The 22,792-nt window shown below is 39.0% G+C and overlaps 1 protein-coding gene across 2 annotated transcripts; it reads left to right on the forward strand.

Annotated features, from left to right (window-relative positions):
- Window positions 1-305: 305 nt before the first annotated feature.
- On the forward strand, window positions 306-22,747 carry mfhas1 (multifunctional ROCO family signaling regulator 1). 2 transcript variants are annotated; one of them, XM_057360037.1, is made up of 3 exons: window positions 815-3,693; window positions 21,804-22,209; window positions 22,306-22,747. In XM_057360037.1, the coding sequence occupies exons 1-2, from the start codon at window positions 849-851 to the stop codon at window positions 21,932-21,934; spliced, it is 2,976 nt and encodes a 991-aa protein (XP_057216020.1). In that variant the 5' UTR covers window positions 815-848; the 3' UTR covers window positions 21,935-22,209; window positions 22,306-22,747. The 2 variants fall into 2 exon arrangements, with proteins under 2 accessions (XP_057216019.1, XP_057216020.1); XM_057360036.1 differs by lacking the exons at window positions 21,804-22,209; window positions 22,306-22,747 and adding an exon at window positions 8,864-9,265 and having other exon boundaries at window positions 306-3,693.
- Window positions 22,748-22,792: the final 45 nt, after the last annotated feature.

Genomic DNA, 22,792 nt, shown 5'->3' on the forward strand with positions numbered 1-22,792 from the left:
ACATAAATACAGCTGCCTAGAAAATACGGGACGCGACCACCAGGATTGCGCGTGGAATTCCAACGTCACCACCCAGTCGACAAATCATACGGTTTGTTTATGCGAACGTCGCGTCGCAGGCAGCATGTATTTATTTATTCGTTTGTTTTATTAAAGAAAACGAAACACAGCAAGACGATGTTCGTTGTGATATTTTAATATACTCCGCAATATATCCGTGTCTTATACACAAAAATACATTATTCAACAAAAGGAGAGGTGCAAATAAATGACCAGCGTCTAAACATACGGTGATATAAAAAAGAAGAGGAAGATTCTTACATAATTCTGAATACAGAATATTGTTAATACAAAATGTTGTAACGTCGCAAGAGGTGGGGGGCGGGTTTACGGCTGTGACGCAGCGCTGCTCGTCTGAACACACAGCGCAGACTGCATGCGGAGAGAATAGGCGGAGACACACAGGGAAGGACTCGAGCAAACACCTCTGCCCTTCTTTTATTCTAACACGCTGGATATGTCTTAAATATGTCTTAGATATTTACTCTCATGTGGTATCAAAGGACGCGCTGGCGGAATCGCCAGCCCCACGAACTGGGCAGATGTGACTTTTGATGTGGTGTTTATCCTGCGGTCGATGTCGCAGATGAAGAGGATGCGTGAAACAACGCAGCCCAGCCCTGTTTTTTTTAAAGCGATTGAAAGGAACTACATTTTTTCGGATGATGGCATTGTTTTCCCGTGGATTGCTGTGGATCGATGAAGCGAGTGAAAGCAAGCACCATGTTACCAAGGTGATTGATCACTGTGCTCAATGAGAACAAGGAGGAGAGCGCAGTTGCGTTACGATGGCTGAGGAGAATAACCTAAAGACAGCCAGATTATGGAGGGATGCTGCCCTGCGCTCCAGAAAGCTGCGGAGCAATCTGCGACAGCTGACTCTCAGCACCAAAAACAGCCAGAAAATCACATTACCCGATGATATCAAAGAGATCGAGGTTCTCAATCTGGGTAATAACTCCCTGCAGGAGCTCCCAGAGGGGCTGGGCTCGACCCTGACGAAGCTTCGCATTCTTATTCTCCGGAGGAACAATTTTGTCACCGTTCCCTCTGCGTTATTTCAGCTTAGTCAGTTAGTCGAGTTAGACATCAGTCACAACTGCCTGGGTAACTTTTCTGAAGACATCGATCTTTTAAAGGGTCTTAGAAAGTTGTGCATTAGTCATAACAAAATCCAATACCTGCCATCTCAGATTGGGACTTTGCAGTGTCTGGAGGAGCTTGACGTCAGCTTCAATGACCTACGTGATTTCCCCAGGTCCGTGTCGAAGCTCAGAAAGCTCAGAACTCTTGATGTGGATCACAACAAGCTGCAGCGTTTCCCATCCGAAATCCTCGCCCTCAGTGACTTGGAGGAGCTCGACTGCTCTGGGAATAAACTCGAGGGCCTTCCGGGGAATATCATGATGCTTCAGTCTATTAAAATCATGTGGCTTAGTAGCACCCATCTTGCCTCCCTCCCAGAAACGTTTTGCGAGCTGCAAAATTTGGAGAGCCTGATGCTCGATAATAATGTTCTCACAAAACTCCCGCAATCATTTGGAAAATTGCAAAAGTTAAAAATGCTCAATCTGTCGTCAAACTCCTTCGAAGATTTTTCTCAGGTTATTATCAAAATCGCTAGTTTGGAGGAGTTGTATTTAAGCCGGAACAAACTGACGTTCCTCCCTGAGGAGGTGGGTCAGCTGTGTAATCTTGCTAATTTGTGGTTGGATAATAATAGAATAACATTTCTCCCGGACTCTATTGTAGAGCTGGGTAAACTAGAGGAGTTGGTTTTACAGGGTAACCAGATTGCCATACTCCCAGACAATTTTGGAAAACTTGCCAAAGTGAACATATGGAAGGTGAAAGATAATCCTCTCATTCAGCCTCCATATGAAGTGTGCATGAAAGGAATCCCCTACATAGCCGCCTATCAGAAGGAGCTTGCACACTCTCAAACTGCAGTAAAACCCAGACTTAAACTTGTTTTGATGGGTCACGGCAATGCAGGGAAAACCACGCTCAGGCAGTGCATTATCAGCAAACCATCAGATGCCAAGATGGCGATCGGAGGTAGAGGTGTCGATGTTACAAACTGGGTAGCAGATGCTGATCGGAGCCTCGCATTCATCGTATACGATCTGTCAGGTAAACAAAACTATGATCTTATTAAACCATTTTTCCTCTCTCCTGGAGCTCTCTATGTGCTAGTTGTGAATCTGAAATCATATACATCAAAGAGCTTTTATTTGCACGTTGGGTATTTTTTGCACCTGCTCGGTGCCAAGGTGCCACATGCGGTCGTGTGCATCGTGGGAACTCACGCCGACGTGTGTGAAGAGTTAGAGATTGAAGAGAAGTGCCTGGATATTCACAGACAAATTTCAATCCAGGAAAAGTTGGACACTGAGTGCTTACACGTGCTTGCCATGCAGGTCGACGAAGCTCTCGAGCAGGGCTACTACGTTCGCACGTCTAACCCCCATGTGCTCTTTTACGGGGTTTCGGATAAAAACCTAAGACGTAAAAAGTCCCAGTTGCAATATATGCTGAACAATCGATTACAAATCCTGTCTCCGGTGATTTGCGTCAGCTGTGTGGCGGCACAGAGGAACATTCAGCGCTTGAAAGACAAACTCATGTCCGTCGCCGATCACAGGGAGATTTTTCCCAACCTTCACAGGGTGCTGCCCAAATCGTGGCAGATGCTTGAGGAGCTGCATTTTAAGCCGCAGGATTTATGGCTTTCCTGGTGGGATTCGGCCCGGTTGGGTTTGCAGGCGGGGCTGACGGAAGACCGCCTGCAAAGTGCTCTGTCTTACCTGCACGAGAGCGGTAAACTGTTGTACTTTGAAGACAGCTTGACACTTAAGGAATATGTCTTCCACAATCTGCCACGGTTTATCGCCATCTTGAACGTCTTTTTCCAAAGGGACCTCGCTTCGATGCTCGAGAAACTAGAGACGGAGGAAGATGATGGAGATCCACACAACGCTACGCAGATGCACAGTCACATGGAGGGGTTTTTGTTGCACGGTGTGTTGCCGTCAAACGTCATCCGCTTCCTGCTTAAACCCCTGGTACAGACGCAGCAGGACCTGCACCTGATCATGGAACTTCTGGAAAAAATGGGGGTGTGCTACTGTGTCAACAAACCTCGTGGTAAGCCATTTAATGGTGCCACCGTCTTGTATAAGTTCCCCAGTCAGGTCAGCAATGAGCAGCCCCATACCGAGTCCTCGACCGGCGGGAGTTCCATCCCTGGTCAGGTCTTCTCAGTCGAGAATCTGCAGATTGAATACAGGTTTCCTTTTCTCACCCCTCTTGGACTTTTTGCACGGTTTAGCGTGCAAATAAACAGCCACGTGGTGCAGCGATCTGACTGGAAGCATCACATCTTTGCTTACCGGGGTAAAGTGCCTGTGACAGTGAGTTACTGGCCCTCCCGGAGCAGACTGCAGGGCGAGACCCTCTCCATTTCCAGCCATGCATCTTTGCCAAATATCTGGACGGCTTGGCAAGCCATTATTCCCCTGGTGGAAGAGTTAAATGTTCTTCTGCAGGAATGGCCTGGCCTTCACTACTCTGTGCATGTCATGTGTTCCAAGTGCCTGAAGAGAGGATCCCCAAACCCACATTCCTTCCCAGGTTAGTGTGTTATTCATCTTTTTTCAAGATTTTGTCTTCTTTCTTGCAATGTGCCAAATGAAGTTGGGGAACTTTTTCATATTCCACTTGTATATTTGCTTGGATTATATTTTGGGAGCATAAATTGAAATTGGTTTTTATTATAAACAATTATTTGCTTTTGTTCTATATTAAACAAAAATGTTTCAATTACACTTTATGACAGCAGACCTAGTTTTAGCGTGCCACCGATATGCAGTCATAAATCCATCAGCCTTGTATCTCAAAGCAAACATTACTGTATTGACACAACAAGTAATCTTTGCACCATGGGAGCTTACTGTACGTTAGGATTTATTGCCAAGTTAACACTGAAGCACAAAAGGCTGAATCATAAAATGAAATCATTTTGGGCTGGATCACAGCTAAACAAAGAATGAGACATGGCTAGCAGTGACAGGAGGGGGTGTCTCACTGGGCTTGAAGCCACACCTAGAAACACAAATTAGTTTGAGCTGTCTGCCGTGCTGCTGAGCACACAGGCTTTCACAGTTACAGCAGGGGCAAGGGTTGCTATGGCAACATTATGCCTCACATCATCATGGGATGCAAGCACAGCAGTCAATGCCGCAGGACGGAGAGCTTATTGATATGCGTGCCAATAAGCCTTCCTTAAAGGGATAGTTCACCCAAAAATGTAATTTTTGTCATAGTTTTCTCACCCTCAAGTTGTTCCAAACTTGTATGAAGTTTGTTGTTCTGTTGAACACAGAGAAAGATATTTAGATGAATGTTTGTAACCAAACAGTTCTGGGGCACTACTGACTATCATGGCAGGGAAAAAACTACTATGGTAGTCAATAGTGCCCCAGAACTGTTTGGTTACAAACATTCTTACGGATATCTTTCTCTGTGTTGAACAGAACAAAGAAATGAATACAGGTTTGAAACAACTTAAGGGTGAGCAAATGAAGACAGAATTTTCATTTTTGGGTGAACTTTCCCTTTAATGGAAGCTGGCAAACTTTAGGAAGGTGCCACACACCTTCAAAGGTTCTAAAAGTGTTGGATGCAGGGGTTGAATTATATCCCTGCAAACTCGTGGAGTGATATTTGTCTTTTGTGATTTGTTATTTTTATATTCAGTGTTGAAACTGGCACAGGAGGGTGTGGTGACAGCTTATGTAAGAGACATTTATTCATGTTCATTTTTGTCATAGAAGAAACACCAATTATTTAAAATTATGTAATAAAGTCTAGACAGATTCATTTTTTTATGGTTTCACACATCTTGGATTGCTAATGTGACTCCAAAAGTACTTTGACACTTAAGGCACAGTTAAAGATGTAATGTCATTGCATTAGATAATAAAATATAAAGCCAGCTGGCACAAAAAGTGCTAAATCTTCTCAGAACTAACTGTGCTTCTTTGTACTTTTCTTTTCATTTTTGCGGTTACTTTTATCCACCTGGAAAAAAGTCATATGTTTATAATTTGGGCTTATGTGTCAGAAGACTTTCTGGCAACCAAAATCTTAATTCATGCAGAAGCAATGTTTTTTTTCTTGTGATACATAAACATGATTGTCATGTTGCTCTTTTAAATTGCACTATTATTTAGGTGATTTAGGTAAATCATCTTTATATGTATAATATATATATATATAATCTTATAACAAACAAGGTTTTTAAATGTGCCATTATAAATACTTTAGAGTTGAGTAATTTACAAATTTTTAATGTTTTAATAGTAATATTTGTATGAATAATATTTGTATGATGGGCAGGGTATGATTATTTGAAGCCTGTTTCCTAAAGCCTCAGTTTTCTTTGACCATCTCCTGTCACGAGGTCAGGCACAGGTTCACGTGTGGCCGTTTCAAACCCTGAGGCCTCTTGGTAAAGACTTATATGGCTTAATGAGTGCATTTTCTTTTTATCACTGATTACTTTTAATGACCAAATTAGTTGAGTCATTAATGTTAACAGCTATTGACTGCAGATTGAATGTGTAAGCTGTGTGGCAGAACTACTTTTTGTTTTGACACAAGCAGGTGAAGACAGAACAACAACGTTTTTTTAATCCTGCCTTTTTTGGAAATTATATTTTTGGCCTACTTGCATGTTGATGTAGTTGCATGTGAAAGTAATGGCCACTGTAGAGAAACTCGCAGAGCTTTGCTTTTGGATTAATGTGGATGTTAGCAAACCATATAAAAATACAAATGCAGTAATATTTATTAACTAAATGTTAACGGTTGCCTTTCAGTTGCATGTGAGAGCTTGTTTTGGTGTACAGTACTTATTATAATACACTTAAATTAACATTGCAGACAGTCTGAAAGAAAAGTCGGTAGACGTGTTATGCAGGTGATTTAAACTTGCTGATTTAAACATACACGTGTTCTCAAATCCAGTTTAGACTTTGCCGTCATATTTAGTAAAGCGAAGGTCAGTGGTTGATCTGCTAGTATTTAATTACAAGCTTCAATATAACAAGCTTTTTTTCAACAGGTAACTAATGACCAGGTTCTAGTAATGCAAAGCTGTTTCTAGGAATCAAATATATAGTTCTAGATATATTTATAAAGGATAGTCTGGAAAAAACCCGTCTGTCATTGAGTCCAGGGGGTCTAAATTGAGGTAGCAGGTACTGTAACAGTTTGGCAACTGAGCCAATGACACTCGACCTTTAAATCCTGGTCTTGGTTAGATATGTGTGAGAAAAGAGAACCCCCCCCAAGTTAAATCACTGCACATCAGAGCTGTTCAGAGCCCACCTGCACTGTCAGCACATTGTATTAAAGTTACATTCAGGGCCAATGGCAGTTCAATACAGGGTGGTTTAAGTAAAAGTTGTCCAGTTTTTTTACTTAACTATAGCTACATATTTTTAAAGGGATAGTTCACATAAAAATGAAAGTTCTGTCATTATTTACTCATCCTCAGGTTGTTCCAAACCTGTATAAATGTCTTTGTTCTGATGGACACAAAGGACGATGTTTGGAATATTGTCAGTAACCAAACAGATTTCATCCCCCATTGACTCCCATAGTATTTATTTTCCCTAATATGGCAGAAAATGGGGGATGAGATCTGTTTGGTTACTTACATTCTTCCAAATATCTTCCCTTGTGTTCAGCAGAACAAAGACATTTTTACAGGTTTGTAACAACCTGAGGTTGAGTAAATGATGACAGAATTTACATTTTTGGGTGAACTGTCCCTTCAAGCCATACACAAGACATGTGAGATTATGTTTTCTCTATACATTTTCTCATTTCTGTTTATATATTTTGATTGTTACATCTGACATGTATTTATAACTGTGTTTCCTACAATGATTGTTTTAAAGAGGAACCCGATTAGGATAGATATTAGCCATTTTGTGGTAAGTGGTATAAGGCAGCATCGACATACAATCTATGTTCTTGATTTACATTAGTCCACATTTGCTTCAAGACTTAAGTGATGTAGTTTTTTTTCCGAGCACTGTGTGTTTGGGTGTGCAGGGTCGGTTTGATTCCTCTCAGTGATGTTCCACTGTAATCCCCTTAATGGATTTGAAAGAATTATCCAGTGAGTGAAAGGGAAACTTCAGTTCTGGGCTGGCAAAGATATAACTGTCATTATTTAGTCACCCTCTTGTCATTTCAAACCTGAATGACTTTCTTCTGCAAAACACAAAAGGAGATATTTTAAAGAACACTGGTAACCGAACAACAGCAGTACCCATTCGCTTCTATTGTACGGACACAAAACCAATGCAAGTCAATGTGTACCGCCATTGTTTGGTTACCAACATTCTTCAACATGTCTTCTTTTGTGATGTAGTCACTCTTGTGTAATTATAAACCTGTATATAGCTCTTTATTTGGTAAAACAGAAAATCAGATGTTTTGAGCAATGCTTCAGTGGTTTTGTGTCCATACAATGGAAGTCAATGGGGGCTAAAGTTGTTTGGTTACCAACATTCTTCAAAATATCTTTAGTTTTTTGTTCTGCTGAAGAAAGAAAGTCATACAGGTTTGGAATGATCATAAGAGTGAGTAAATGATATAAAAACTGTTCCTTTAACTAATCACATGTCTTTGGTGAGAACAGTGGACCATTGTTTTCCATTTCTGTTTCTGGAGGCACCTGAACACCACACGTTTTCAGAACAGGAACACTACTGTAGACAGCAGTCATCAGTCAGTGTTTGTCACACATCGTAATGTTAAGTAAGTTAAACGTTTTCCCAAATCTCCCATAGTGTCAGAGCTGTCAGTACATAAATGAATGAAGTGAACTTGATTTGCACCTTAGGTGAACTTTAAACACTATGGAAACTTGTTTCAAAACTTGTGATGTGTAATATAAAACAGTATTTGATACAAAAATACACAGAATTTATGAAACAGAATTGTGAATGAGTGATTGAGTTGAATTGTGTTTGTTGTGGTCTGTAATGGTTAGCAAGTAGTTCCACTCAGCCCATTGCCATTAAATCTGCTTCCCTCTATTCTTGAACCGGACATCCAGAAATTCTGGCTGTAAAAACATTCCGCTGTTGGAATTCTGGGAAGTGATGCTGATTTTGAGATTTGGCCATATAGCTCAGTAACGGTCAACTGGAGCGCCTGTCTAACCTTTCTTTGGGTTTCCTTTTTGATCTACTCTCAGTGGATCACCATGATTTTGGCCTTATTACATAGGCAGTTTTATCTCTCCCAGCTGCGATTATTTACCAACACTGAAGAAAAGTTTATATAAGATTTACAGCAGCAATATGGAAGATGTAAAAATACTATTTAACGTTATTTTGAATAATGATTTTACAAATTGTGAGTATTCTTTGTGCCCTCCATTTTATAAAGCTATTTATTCTTTTATTTAGGACACAGCTTTCATCCAGGAAAGATGGCTATCACATTTAAAAGTGGAACAGGAAACCTGGGGGTGGTTCTGCAATATTGGATTGGGTCACGTGTCTGGTTTTTCAGTCACACGTGAAAGTGAAAGCGATATGGCTCTCATTTCATGTTTTTGTGATTTTATCCATTATTGCCTGTAGCCAGTTATCCAAAATGTAACTCACCACGGTTTTATTGCTTCAGTTGCTTTTATGTGGAATTAAAAGACTGAAAACGTTTCTTTTTAAAGCCAGGTTTTAATATATGTATCTTATGTTTGTTTTGCACACTTCAGGATGAAACATTGTGTTTCAAAGCACCAGAATAATCTCTGTGAGGTGATGTCAATCCTGTTATGTCACTCCCTGGAGGGTCTACATTATAAACCTACAGAATTATCCATGTGACTGGCGCAGGACTGCATGAGTACAGGACTGGAGGGTTTGCTGTGGCATGCGGTCCCATGTAATGTCATCGCAAGAATCATGTCAGCAGATTCATCCATGTCAGAATAGATCACGCTGATAGGAATTAAATCCTCCCTGTTCTGAAATATAGCCGTGGAAAAAAAGTAAAAAATAAATCTATTTCAGAGACCATTTTCAGTTTTTCTGAATTTACTATTTATAGGTATGTGTTTAGGTAAAACGATCATTGTTTTATTCTGTGAACTACTATCAATATTTCTCCCCAAATTTCAAACAACATTTTTTGTTTCTATTTGCATTTATTTGCAGAAAATGAAAACTTGAGAAACAGGTCAAAATACCTCAAATACTGCAAAGAAAACAAGCTCATATTCACTTTTAAGCAAAACAACGGTAATATTTCGACATGTATTTAGGGAAAGTTCAAAAATTATTTTTTATGTGATAACCTCGATTTATATCACAGTTTTCAAGTGTCTTGTCATGCTGTCAGTCTTCCACGTTGCTTTTGGATGACTTTGTCACTCCTGAGATTTGATTTTGTTGCAATTCAACGGACACTAGACTGAAATCGCCACAATACAACTACTAGTAATACGGATTAAATGAAAATTTGTCCATGGCTGTATATACCAAATCCAACCCAGACAAGATAAAATTATGGAAATAATGTATGCATGGTGCTTGCAAGCCAAATGTATCACTGTGGCAGTGTCTTTTCAGAGATAGATCACATGCTGAACAAAGTGTGATGGAGGTTTGCTGGTTTACACAGAGTAGATAAGCAGGAATAGATAGGAGCTATCATCGTGCACCAGAGTTCTGTTTTCAGCTCTGTACGTGACCTGTGCTAGTCGGGTGTTTACAGGTTTCTTTTCAACGTGGTTTATTTAGCCTAGTTTTATATTTATCTTCTCTCCGCTTTCAGGGCCTATCAGTTTCTGCTTTGTAGCTCTGCATCTGCTCAGAGACTTTAAATAACACAGCAAAGAAACTTTTTCATAGGATGTGCTTTAAATCATACAAGGTATTGCATTGACTGCGATACATAAATCATTCGTGCAAGAACAGAAGCGTGTATTTTGTAAAGGAATGTCATTTATCACTGATCATGCTGTTTTTGAGAAAGAACTGTGAACATTTAATGTGACTTTAATGTTGGTTTTGTGCAGTTGTGCGTAACTGGATGAATGGGGAACACTAATTGCCGTTCACACGTGGTGTTAATGCTGCACGTTTCATTTCTTGAGGGTTACATAACTGCGGAACTACCAGCTGTAACGTGTTATATGTGGACAGATCTGTTTATAGGGAGAAGTGAGAACGGTCTTGACCTTTGGCAGTAAATGCAGTGTAAACGTCCTCCAAAGGGAGAGATGCAGTTATTCCGGGAAACCAGGGATCTTCTCGAGACTGTCTTGTAGTCAAGAGAAGTCCTGTGCTTCTTGAGACCTTTGGTTAGAATGTGTATTAGATATACTGGTTTAAAGAATGTGTTTTCACATATACTGTGTGTGACTTATCAAACAAGTGCTATACATTGGCAACCAAGCTGTAAATACAATACGTCTTTAAGGTCAAGTGTGTCATTTCTGTACCCATAGCAATACTAAAATATTGACCCGACAATGTTACAAATATTGACTTGATGATGACTTTTTAAAATACTTCTGCTCCTTCTATTCCCATTGTTACAACACACAAAATATATAATATAAATATGAGCTTGAATATGACAGACCATTTGAACAAAAAAGCGACACAAAGCTATTATAGTTTTGTGATCAGTTTTATTGTAGTTTTATAATATTTTGAATTAGCTTTTATTTTTATTATTTTTCTATATTTTTTATTCTATATTTTTACGTTTTCACGTTGATTTAGTTTTACTGAATTTACTTTAGTTTAAATTAATTTCTAGCAAATTTGTTATTTGCATTTATTATTTTATTTATTTGTCTTGTATACTGTATTTGTTTTATTTATTTTTATTTATTTTCAGTTAAAAGATTTTAATAATAATAATTTATTGCTCAGGGAAAGCAGCATTTCTATTTTTGTTAAGTTTAAGTTCTGTTAATAAGATTTGGGCTGATATGTTATTTCAATGAACAGAAATGTTTTAATAGTGTTAGTTTTAGTAAACTACAATAACCTTACCACACAGTCTTTACATTTTAGGGAAAGTACGTCTACTATATAGTTGTGCACAATAAACTAGGAAAAATGGTAGAGATGATGACATCATAAAATTGCCTTTTTCTGTAACATCTTCATGAGTTATATTTATTGAAATTAAATATTTATGGTAAAACCTAATACGACACTTCCATTACTAAGCTTTGTGGAAGGGTGTTTTGAAGATTCCATCAGCTACCATCAAACATATTAGCTTAGAGAGCTCTGGTTTTCTCTCCGGGGGCTTTCTGCATCCCTAAAATCCATGCTAATTCAACTGTGTGTATGATCTCAGCTCGCCCGTACTGACTGCAGCTTTGTGGACAGCACTGAAGCGTGTGCGCGCCGTGATCTCATTACACACCAGATGTGAACATCTGTCTCGAAATCTGGGCAGTTGACGGATCAAGCTTACAGTGGCCCTTTTGCTGTCCGTGTACAATGCAACTGATAGCCATGCTTACACTCCGGAACAAGAGTATTTGACACTGAACAAGACTAATTCGAGTTAAAGGTCCAGTGTATGAAAATTAGCACCATCTCCTGGTTGCAAATAGCAACCAACGGCTCACTCCACCCCTCCCTTTCGAAGCACTATGGCGGCTGACACATGACTAAGATGTCGTCATGTTTCCGCTTCTTTGCCGAAGGAGAAAGTGTTTTTACGAAACGCACTCTGTAGAGCAGTTTGTCCGTTTAGGGCTACTGTAGAAACAACAAGACGAATTCCATGCGAGGGGAATAGATAGAAATAGCTCATTCTAAGGTAAGAAGAACATAACGCTTCATTATGCGAGATCTTTTTACACCTCTGAAGACATAGTTATGTATATTATATTGCATTTCTATCAATCCGCCATAAAATGACACACAGCACCTTTAAAGTGAGGTTCTTCTCCATTTCTACACATTTGTTGATGTTGGAAAGAGGAAGAAGGGCCAGCTGTCTTGCATGCTAACTGCAGTAAGTGGTTCTCATGGGCTTGTATATTGGCTGCTTTGAAGGTGTCATTATGAGCAGCAGGCTGCTTGACCTTTTACAAGGTCTCTTCTCTGTGAAACAGATGTAATGAGGGTTTTTGCCTTCTTCCAGTGCTTATGTTTAATTTCAACCAACTCTCAGTGCCATCTGGATGAACCACAAGCTAAATGAATCTTCAGTTTATCATAAGTCATAAGCTTTATCATAAAAATATTTATCATAAATGATTGCAAATGAAGATGTTTTGAAAAACTTTGGTAACCAAACAACATTTACCACCATTGACTTCCATTGTATGAACACAAACCACTTAGGCATTTCTCCAAATATCTTCTTTTTCTATTCCAATGAAGAAAGGGTCATACAGGTTTTCAATGACATGAGGGTAAAAGACTACAGGTTAGAAAAGTTTGTCTTTTTTCCATTTAGTAAAGAAATATAGCATGTCGTAGCATCATCTCCTTCAGATCGTATGAGGACAAGTTAGGTCTCGATCTTGTTGTGATTAAGATATCATTTGACATTGTGTTGGATCTGAGTGATGTATTTGTGTGTGCTTTACAAATACGGACAATAAAGCAAGGCATAACATGTTTAAAAAATATCTGGAATAAGATGAAAAAGAGTCCTAGAAGAAAAAGAACATAGGCAAGAAATAAACAATGTGTGCTGAAGAAATGTTTATGAATTCCTCAGTCTTCACTCAGCTCTGTGTTATATTCAGAGAGAGATACAGATCAGTCATGGTCTCTTCCTCTGTTTATTTCTCCTCATTGTTTGTGATAAATGAAGCCTGATGGTGCTGTATTTGAATCAGTTTTTTATATCTTCCATGTCAGTGGTTCCGAAGTCTTCTCACGACTGTTTTTATATTTCTGTCTCAAGTATTTTATGACCCATGCGGTGACTTCGGAAGTTAGCCAGCCTTGGGTCCTATTTCTGTCAGATGAGAAATTTTGGATGAATCTTATCAGTTAAAGCAATAATAGAAAGCAAAGACATTTGAAGAATGTATCAATAAAGCTTTCTATTACCTCTAACATATGAGATCTTTTCCTTTAAATTTAACTTACGGAGTCACATTGATTTGACTCTCATTGTCTCCCATTTATTTTTCTAGGAGCATTCCTACACCCCGTCCCTAAGGCCGTGTTCACACTTGACTTCTTTTTTGACAAGAAAAAGTTAACAATGGCGCTTTTTTAGTAAAAAAAAAAATGCTTGCAGCGTTGTGGTTAACATATAGCAACCGGCAATGTTCAAAGATAGCATTTGTGCACGAAGGCAGCTTAGAGAGACAGTTTTCATAGGAAGTGTAACAGAAGTCTATTTGAATTATAAACAGAGAGCGTTTTTGCAATAACCAATCACATATTTTAAAACTACAATACTAATTTCTCGCTAGAAATGCAATCGGAAGTTATTGAAAGTGAAAATTAAACTTACTTTAGTACAAAACTACGCTCCAATGGGCGTTTCGGCCACCATTTTATATTTCGAGCTTGAGCCTTCTCGACCAATCATGTTCCCCGCATGTTGTTATGGAAACGACAGGTCTCTGTCATTGGTTAGCTGTTTTTTAGGATTTGTTTCAGAAAAGTTGAACTTTTTTCAACCTCAAAAGATGCTCTGAACTGCAGAAAAAGACGCTGGCGTTTAAAAAAAAGCGCTCAGGACTTTTTTTTTAAAACACTGTTTACTCCATAGGATTATAATGTAAAACAGACGCTAGCAGCTTCAAAAAAGAAGTCAAGTGTGAACACGGCCTAATACTGTCTCTATACCTTCTACATGTCAGTAATGTGTAACCAGTGTGGTTCACCCCATGGTTTAAGATTGTGTCTAATTGCCTACATTTGGCGATTCGACTACAATAAATAACCGCTACTCTTGTGTCTTACAGATATGTAGATTTATTTGATTCTTCGTGGTCTTGAGCAGACCTGAGTGTTCAGGGTTGTTCAGTGATAGATTTCTTAAATCATTGAGCATGTGCGATTCACTTCTAACCTTGAGCACTTGGCTCTTTCAGCAGAGCAGACAGCTGCGTGGAAATCTCATCAGGCGCTGACTGAGACATCTGAATCCAGACGGCTGTTAAGCTATGGACACGTGCTGATGAATGAATGCACGTGTGCCGCGTATGTTTACACCGGGGTTTATTGTTGTATTCTATTATATTGGATTGTATTGTGTTTGGGTGTGAACGGAAAAGAATTCACTGCTGGTTCAGATTTAGACCGCATTTAAATTTCAGCGTTTCTCATATTAGTTAAAGGAATAGTTTTCCATTAAATTGAAATTCTGTCATCATTTATTTACCTTCATATCATTATAAACTTGTATATGTCTCTTCTTCAGTGAAACACAAAAGAAGATATTTTGAGAAATGTCTCAGTGGTTTTGTGTCCAATGCAATGGAAGTCAATGGGGTCCAGTGCTGTTTGGTTACCAACATCTTCAAATATCATGTTCTGCAAAAGAAAGAAAGTCATACAGGTTTGGAATGACATGAGGGCGAGTAAATGATGAAAGAATTTAGATTTTTGAGTAAACCTTTTCTTTGATTAAGATTTTTTTAAATGATCTTTACATACACTTTTATATTAAGGATTGTCCAGTTAAGACATCTATGGGTTAATTCCATTTGTATGTATCAGCAGCATCTGCTACGTGTGTACGTGCATGTGTTTTGTTGACCCTGTTTCACGCCTTGTGTTTTATCACTCTGGGTAGTGATTATCCTTGGACCGACTGGCTGGCCTTTGCATCTTATTCCCAGATTAACTGGCTGCTCATGCATCGCTCTGATGTCCGGACTGTATCCTTGTTTGATCTTTATCATCCAGCAAATTTATACAGAGCTCAAACACTGACATATGAATGATGCATTTGACCATATGTGACCAATAGATGAAACTATTGCTCATTGTTTTTCCCTCACACAAATTGTGTCTTAAAGGTGATAGGTCTAGTTATGTCTAATTGCTATTCAATTTTAATATGCTGTTTTAAAGACACTGTAAATATATAAAGTATGAGTACTGTAAGCATTAATTGTTGTAAATCAAAACAGTAGCCTAACCAGTGGTGTGAGTTTAGAGTCGGACTATCAGTTTGTCCAAGCAAGGGGGGGACAACTTTTGTGGGCGAAAAGTTCACCAGTAGTCACAAAATTGTTTTGTTTTGTCTGGAATGATTGCATAAATCAGGCAGGAACTGCGTGACAAACTTTTTATTTCTGTCAATTCTGGAGGGCAATACGTTTGTGAATCCACATCCTCTGGACACTCAGGAAAAGGATGAAGCATTCCAGGATGTCTTTGACCCAGATTTCAAACTTAACAAAGGGTTGAAGAGCAAGTCACCATGTGAATGTGCTTGGAAATATCTGGAATGAGACTGAGAGCTTGACAAGATTTTGTCTTTTATATGTGTATTTTGTGGTTAATGTGAGGAACGTTACTGATGGCACTCTTTATAAACTTCAAGTTTCAAAGTTCAAGACAGATACACAATCCATTAAATCCACCCAAAAAATAAAAATTCTGTCATCATTTACTAACCCTCGAGTTGTTGTCTGTATAAATCTGTATAAATTTCTTTGTTCAGATGAACACAGAGAATGGTGTTTGGAAGAATGCTTGTAACCAAACAGTTCATGGCCACCATTGACTACCATACTGTAGTAGGAAAAATGATTGTGGTAGTCAAAAGTGCCCTAGAACTGTTTTGCCTTCCTACATGCTTCAAAATATCTTCTTATAAAGCAGTCAATGGTGGCCAAGAACTGTTTGGTTACAAGCATTATTTAAAATATCTATCTCTTTCTTCATCAGAACAAATACATTTATACAGATTTGGAACAACTTGAGGGTGAGTAAATGATGACAGTATTTTCATTTTGAGTGAACTGTTCCTTTAAGAGGCCGTTTTTACGACGCTGTTTTCAGCTGAAAAGGAAAACGTTGTATGAATTTTTGCCGTTCGTTTAGACGGAAACGGCGTTTCGGGGGACTGAAATGCAAACTTTTAAAAACGCGCAATTTTTTGAAAACGCCGCCGTTTTCGTTTTCATGTAAACTACAAGACTGAACTCTCTGAAAGTGATGACGTCACGCGCATGCGTATTACGCGCTCAGTCTCCTGATTATAGCCAAAACAATATACTTCCCGTACTGCGAGCTCTCGCTGCTCGACTATGTATTAACGTTACGTTTCCCCAGCAAAATGTGGATTTTCCGCACCAATACGACCAGCCCCTGTCACACTATTTACACTATTGTCCCCTGTCACACTATTTACATTCGCCAGACTTTAAACACACGTATACGACGACCAACGGTATTAAAAAGCACTTTTGGCTTATAACTGTACGTGTATGTGCCAAGGCACGTCTGTTTCTTTACACAACAACATCACTGGCCTGGCGTGCATACTACAGCGGTTTTATCCGGTTTCCTGGATCCATGTAAATGATGGATGTTTTGATAACGTTGTCATGTGTACGTGAAACATTTCAAAAGCGCAAAGGAAAAGCATTTCCGTTTTTCATTGTGTAAACGTGGCCTAAATGCTTAGGCAAAAAGGTCATAGGGTGCATAAATGAGATTACACATATTTTGTTTACATCAACATGAATCCAATTTTAGCTACTAAATCCCTGTTCCTGTTTGTATTGCACACAAGCTAGCTATTCAGGTCAAAGAGTCTTTGAAATCTCACTTTTCTGAATCCATTTTTTATCAGTGTTTAGAAAACCAAGACAAGGAATGTAGCAATGAAATACAAAGACAAGCAGCAGATTGTGGGAGCGAAGTCAAAGCCAGACATGGCATGTGTGAGCGTAGCAACAGTGTGTTTTGTTATGGAGATCGGCCTCATTGTTTCATACTCTGTGTTGCTTCCTGTCCCAAAGCGTTCAGGATGTTTTACAGCTGTGTGCTTGTATTGAGCTTTGTCTCTAATGCAGGCTTGACTTCAAGTGTGTTTATAGACTCGGAGTTTGAAGCTATTTTGTGTAGTCAAGTAATTCTGTAGATTCAAGTCTTTGTCCTCCCAGCCTCCGAGGCATGGAACAGGTTTACTTCTGTGTGAATTATGTGTAACAGGATTAGCTCTTCTTTCTGTTATTGAAAAGCTTTCACAAGGTGTTGGGTGACTGTGTTTTAGTTTGTTCTTGTAAGAGAATATGAATGTGTTTATACTTGATATGTGTTGAAAGAGAGCATTACAGTGGAGAGATTCCTCTTAAATGAATCTTGCAATTTAATAATCATATTTTTGATTAAAGCTGCAATCCATAGCTTTTGTCATCTCTGTTTGAATCTAAAATTGTCAAATGGTGTCAAACTGACATAATACCCAACTTTTAAATCACTATTTTAAGCTTACAGTCGTGAACGCAGAAAGAAGACTCCTATATACACTTATTTTTATGTGCTTGCCCAATACGTGCATTTAAAAATAAATAAAATCAAGACGTTTTCTTTTAGGGATGGGATGAGGGTTGGTATGTGTTTCTAAGCAACAATGCAATTTTACAGACTTGACAAAGGTTTTCCTGAGACATTCCCCTCTAATGTCTGAGACCTGACTGGCTGGGGATGTTTATCAAGTCTTACCTCCCTCAAACTCGTCATGTTTTTTTTTTTTGAACATACAACAAACTCATACATCAACTTGTTTTTTAGTTTCGTCATGTTTTCATGCGTTGCGTGTCGTCACCCTTGCGCGCCTGCGTGCTACAGTTGTTGCAAGGAAACGCACAGACATTGGCTGCGTCCGAAATCTCCTACTTGCATACTATATAGTAGGCGAAAATGAGTATGAGTCATGAATAGTATGTCCGAAACCTCAGTATGCAAAAAACAGTAGGCGAGAAATACCCGGATTGTCTACTACTTCCGCCGAGATTCGTGAGTGTGAATCGGATGGACACTTTCTATCCCATGATGCCACGGGAGCTGAGCAACGGTCAAATTTCAAAAGTAAATCAAATAAATATAGCTGAAAACTTCAATGCGGACTTCCGTTTCTAATGTAAGTGCCAATAAATGAATTTCTCATGACTAAATTATGTTTTTATCAACGCTCACGTATAGGATGTTGTTAATACCTCATAGGTCAAAGAGCATACGGGTCACATGACCATAAAACATGGCGGACGCAGTATGTCCGAAATATATTCATACTACTCCCACTCATACTATATAGAACGTACCCCTTTAACGGCCGATAGGTAGGTACTTATTCAAATTCAATATGTACTGTCACAGTATGCGATTTCGGACGCAGCCATTGATTTCTGCGCGAAAGTATGCTGTCATGACAAATCGAGTCCTCTCTCGAAATTGCTCCCGTTTAGGACCCTGCGTGATTCTGTTGCCTAAAAGAACTTCTAATGGGTACTCTTTTTAGCGCCTGATTGCAATTCTTACAAAATTACATCACGATTTATGTCGCTAGTACTGTACTTTGTTAAAATGACCGTTATTGTTTTTTTCCCTGAATGCTTCATATAATAGTACATAATCGAGGCTATGGGATGTGAAATCAAACAAATCTCGTTCTTACTATTTTACTTATTTACTACAATAAAACCATGGTAATTTTAAAATATCAAAAGTGATGTTTTTTGTTTGTTAAGCAGATGTTGACCCAGAAATACTGGCGTGTATGTTACATCAAGCTTATATCCTCATATGTTTCGTAAACTTAAATTTTAACATGTCATTTTAATGTTTTTATTTTACCCAGCGTATTTAGCTCGCTAGAAGCTTACGCAGATTTGGTTAGCCATACAACAACATATCGAGATAACAACTTTGTGATCAGGCATTACAACTACCTACTAAATTGGGTCCTAAGCAGACACAATTCACACGGGGACCGAATTTGTCAAGATAACGGCATGAGTTTGTGTTTTCGGACCGGTTAAAATGCGTGACTGCGTGAATTAGGTTACTACGTTGCATTTAGATCCGTTTTTTTGCCACTATTATCAATGTTAATGATTACGATGACAAATAAACAATAATGAAAAACTTGAAATTTTTACTGGGGCACAGCAGAGTTATACTGGGGCACGTGCCCCAGCAAAAGAGGTCTAGCAACACCCCCGACGCCAACATTGTCTTAGTTACTGTTTAAAATTCCCTCAGGTTTACATTATCGGCTCTCTGGCTTTAAATAGCTAACCTGATACCTGACCTGTTAACCGTGTTTAGAAAGCGTCAAAGCTCTGGATTCTAATGGATTGTTGGGGGCAAGGTGGCGGCTTTTTTACCCCCCTGCAGTGTAATAATACATCCCAATGATATACCTAAGCTGTTTACATCGCTCATTATTTCCTTCCATCAGGAAGAAGAACTTAAGTCACTTTGTTAGGGAGCCCAAGAAAGATTTTTTTCCTTTTAAGGACCTAACAGCGTACCTCAGACAGTGAGAACAAAACGTAAGTTGAAATAAAAATAGAGAGCCTGGCAGAGGAACAAACAGGTCCGAGCACAAGAATGCACCTGGAATGTTATTTAAGGTAGAAGTTAAGATAGAAACCGGCAGATTCTTTAGCCTTGATGTCAGAGCTTAATTCAGCCGTACATTCACCGCATATTCACAGCATTGTGACCCAGACTAGAGGAAAAGCGTGAATCAGCATACACCCTCCCCTTTTATTTCCATAAAAAGACCGCTGAGGATGATTTCATAATCGCTGTGTGCTATGAATGCATGTCGAATCAGTGATGAGAGCTTTCACAATCACCGTATGCTAACTGATGACAACTGTTTGCTCATATCAAACAACTCGGGTTGCTGTGGCATCTGTCGGTTGGCTGGCCTTGCTTTGGCCTTTATCTTTCAGCCGACTGGCCTGGTTTAGTGTAGAGGAATGCCTCCTTTATATAGAATGGAGGAGAGCAGGAATCAATAGAACTAATGGAGCATAAGTGATGTACCAGTCAGAACATTGTGCTGAGGGCACCGCAGGGCATACGACCTACTGCCTTCAAACAAGTCCTTGTTTTCCCGGAGTGTTATTTTATGCAACCAGGCCTCGATTTGTGATTTGATTAAGTTTCCACAGGAAGTTTCCAAATTTGCTTAATCTAAAGTTTAATGTTTAAAATGAACTCTCTGTATCATTTGTCAGGAAATTGCATCATTAACAGTTTTATGACTTTATTTGCACGCTGTGCAGAAGGCTTACCCGCTGATGGGGGAGTTGTATAATTGCAGCTCAGAAGGAATAGGGAGTTTATGTAGGGAAGCATATGTTTGTCTTTTGTTAAAGGGATAGTTCACCTTCATCTGGAAATTCTGTCATTGTTTCCGCGCCCTCTTGTCATTTCAAACCTGTATGACTTTCTTTCTTCTGAAGAACACAAAAGAAGATATTTTGAAAAATGTTGGTAACAGAAAATCGGTTTTGTGTCCATACAATATAAGACAATGGGGACCACACGCACACACACACAAAAACGCACACAAATTGATTCTTGGTTCAAAGCTAATTCATTGTCACATCATGGATGGTTTGGTTGAGATTCAGCAGTGTACAGATGGATCTCTGTTGTTCAGACACAACCGATAGTCTGACTGCCCCTGCGTTCAATAATCTCTGGCACTGACACATGATGTAATGCTTTGTCTTACTGCAGTCGGGGCTGATCCCACTTAAGTACTCAAAGTGTGCCCATTTACTTTCTGACTTGCCGACTGGATCACAGGAATCCTTCATTACAAGACTCTATTTATAGATGACTCTCCCATCAGTTTGAGCTGCTTAGTCTGAACTCAACTTATTTGTTTTGTTGTAGACATCAATTAAGAGTCTTTCAGCTTCCTCACTGTTATTTTTGGCTCAAGTGAGTGAGTGGTCAGTTATAGAGCGTTGCTATGGAGAATGGGTCATTATTCAGAAATATTTGACTGCTGCTTGCCTCAAGTGGCCAATCATAATCAAGTATTCCTTAAGGACTTGTAATATTTTTTATTATTTTAATCTTTAGTAATAAAGTTTTTTTTGTGGGATGAAATACAGGGCGTCAGTTACTAGACTTTACAGAGGGTTTCTCTTCATTTTATATCACGTTTTTTAATTTATGAATAAAGTTGATTTTATCAAGTAAACATGTGACTTACTGGTGGAAACTGCATTCATAAAAGGTTCTGTAGTGGTTTGCATTCCCATGACCCACCCCATTAGTCATTTGGTAGACTGAAAAGAGTTTGTGAGACAGTGCCACCTTGTGGTGATTTGATGGCGCAAATTTAAAAAGTGCTGCAGTATTGGTTGTATGCTATCAATCCATATATACATGCTACAATAATGACAAAAAGAGGTATCAGGTCAGTCAGATTGGAAATGTAAAGAGAAAGAGTTGACCCAAAATATGAAAACAATATTGGCCCCATTGACTTTTGAAAATTGAATGAACACAAAACCACTGAGACATTTGACAAAATATCTTTCGTGTTACACAGAATACAGAGTCATATACATGTTTTTAATAAGTATATATTTTTGGCTAAACTATCCCTTTAATACAGAAAAATATTTTCTGTAAAATGTTTACGTTGCCGTTGTCCTGCTCAAAACCAGTATGAGTTCAACAAAACTTTTTTTTTCTCTTTCTGTGTTGCAGGTGAGCTGTTAAGCCAGCCTCGACCTGAGGGATTGACGGAGATCATCTGCCCCAAGAACGGCTTGGAGCGGGTCAACGTGGCGCTAGTTTACCCTCCAACCCCAACTGTGGTTAGCCCCAGTCACAAATGACACACTTTTCCTGCAGATGGCCACGATTGACCGCCACAAACCGCTGCACCTCTTTCCCCTGTTATATTAACACGTTTACATACACAAGTATACATGTGTGTGTTTGTGTGTGCTAACATACGCACTTTTACACGCCACATGCTTGGCATTTTACTGTTGCCTCTTCTGCCCTCATCTGAGGGGGATGATGGACCACCGTACACCTGAGAAGTTTAGAGAAGGTTCATAAAGGATGCTTGTTACAGAGAGACGATGACATCAGCATACTTTTACATGTAAGTTTTGTTTAAATGATTATGAAACTGTATGTATTTACATGAATTGTAAAGTTATGTTTGTATTTATTTCATTTATTTATTCCCTTCTTTTAGGGGTATCAGCTCTGACTGCCAACACATGATGAACTGACAGTATTAGAAACTTGCACCTACATTTTGTTTCGATCTGTGTACACCTGTTGGTCCACTGGATGTTCATCTGAAAAGCTTTTTATCCACTCTGAGCCTGTCTTAATATTAGCGCTACTCTGTTCAATTCAATCTGCTGCAAGTTTTTGGAAATCCCCAATTGTACACAGAAGCATCTACTGGACTGAAACTTTATCTGTACTTCTGTGGGAGGATCTGCTGTCATGCAGATGGATAACACTGAATTCTTCCCGGACTTGTGAAGCCTGATTAGAGAGGATAGATATTGGACTTGTGGTTTAAATTATCCACTACAAATGCATGCCTTTGAAATGCAGGAAGGATTATGAAATATGTAAAATGCACTAGAGGTATAGTTGTATCCAACAGGCAAGGAAAGAAATGTCTTGTTGGGCTTAAATCTTTGAGATCTCCTTATTAGTTGTGAACT

Source organism: Triplophysa rosa, linkage group LG19 (assembly GCF_024868665.1).
Source record: "Triplophysa rosa linkage group LG19, Trosa_1v2, whole genome shotgun sequence".
In the NCBI taxonomy this organism is placed as follows: domain Eukaryota; kingdom Metazoa; phylum Chordata; class Actinopteri; order Cypriniformes; family Nemacheilidae; genus Triplophysa; species Triplophysa rosa.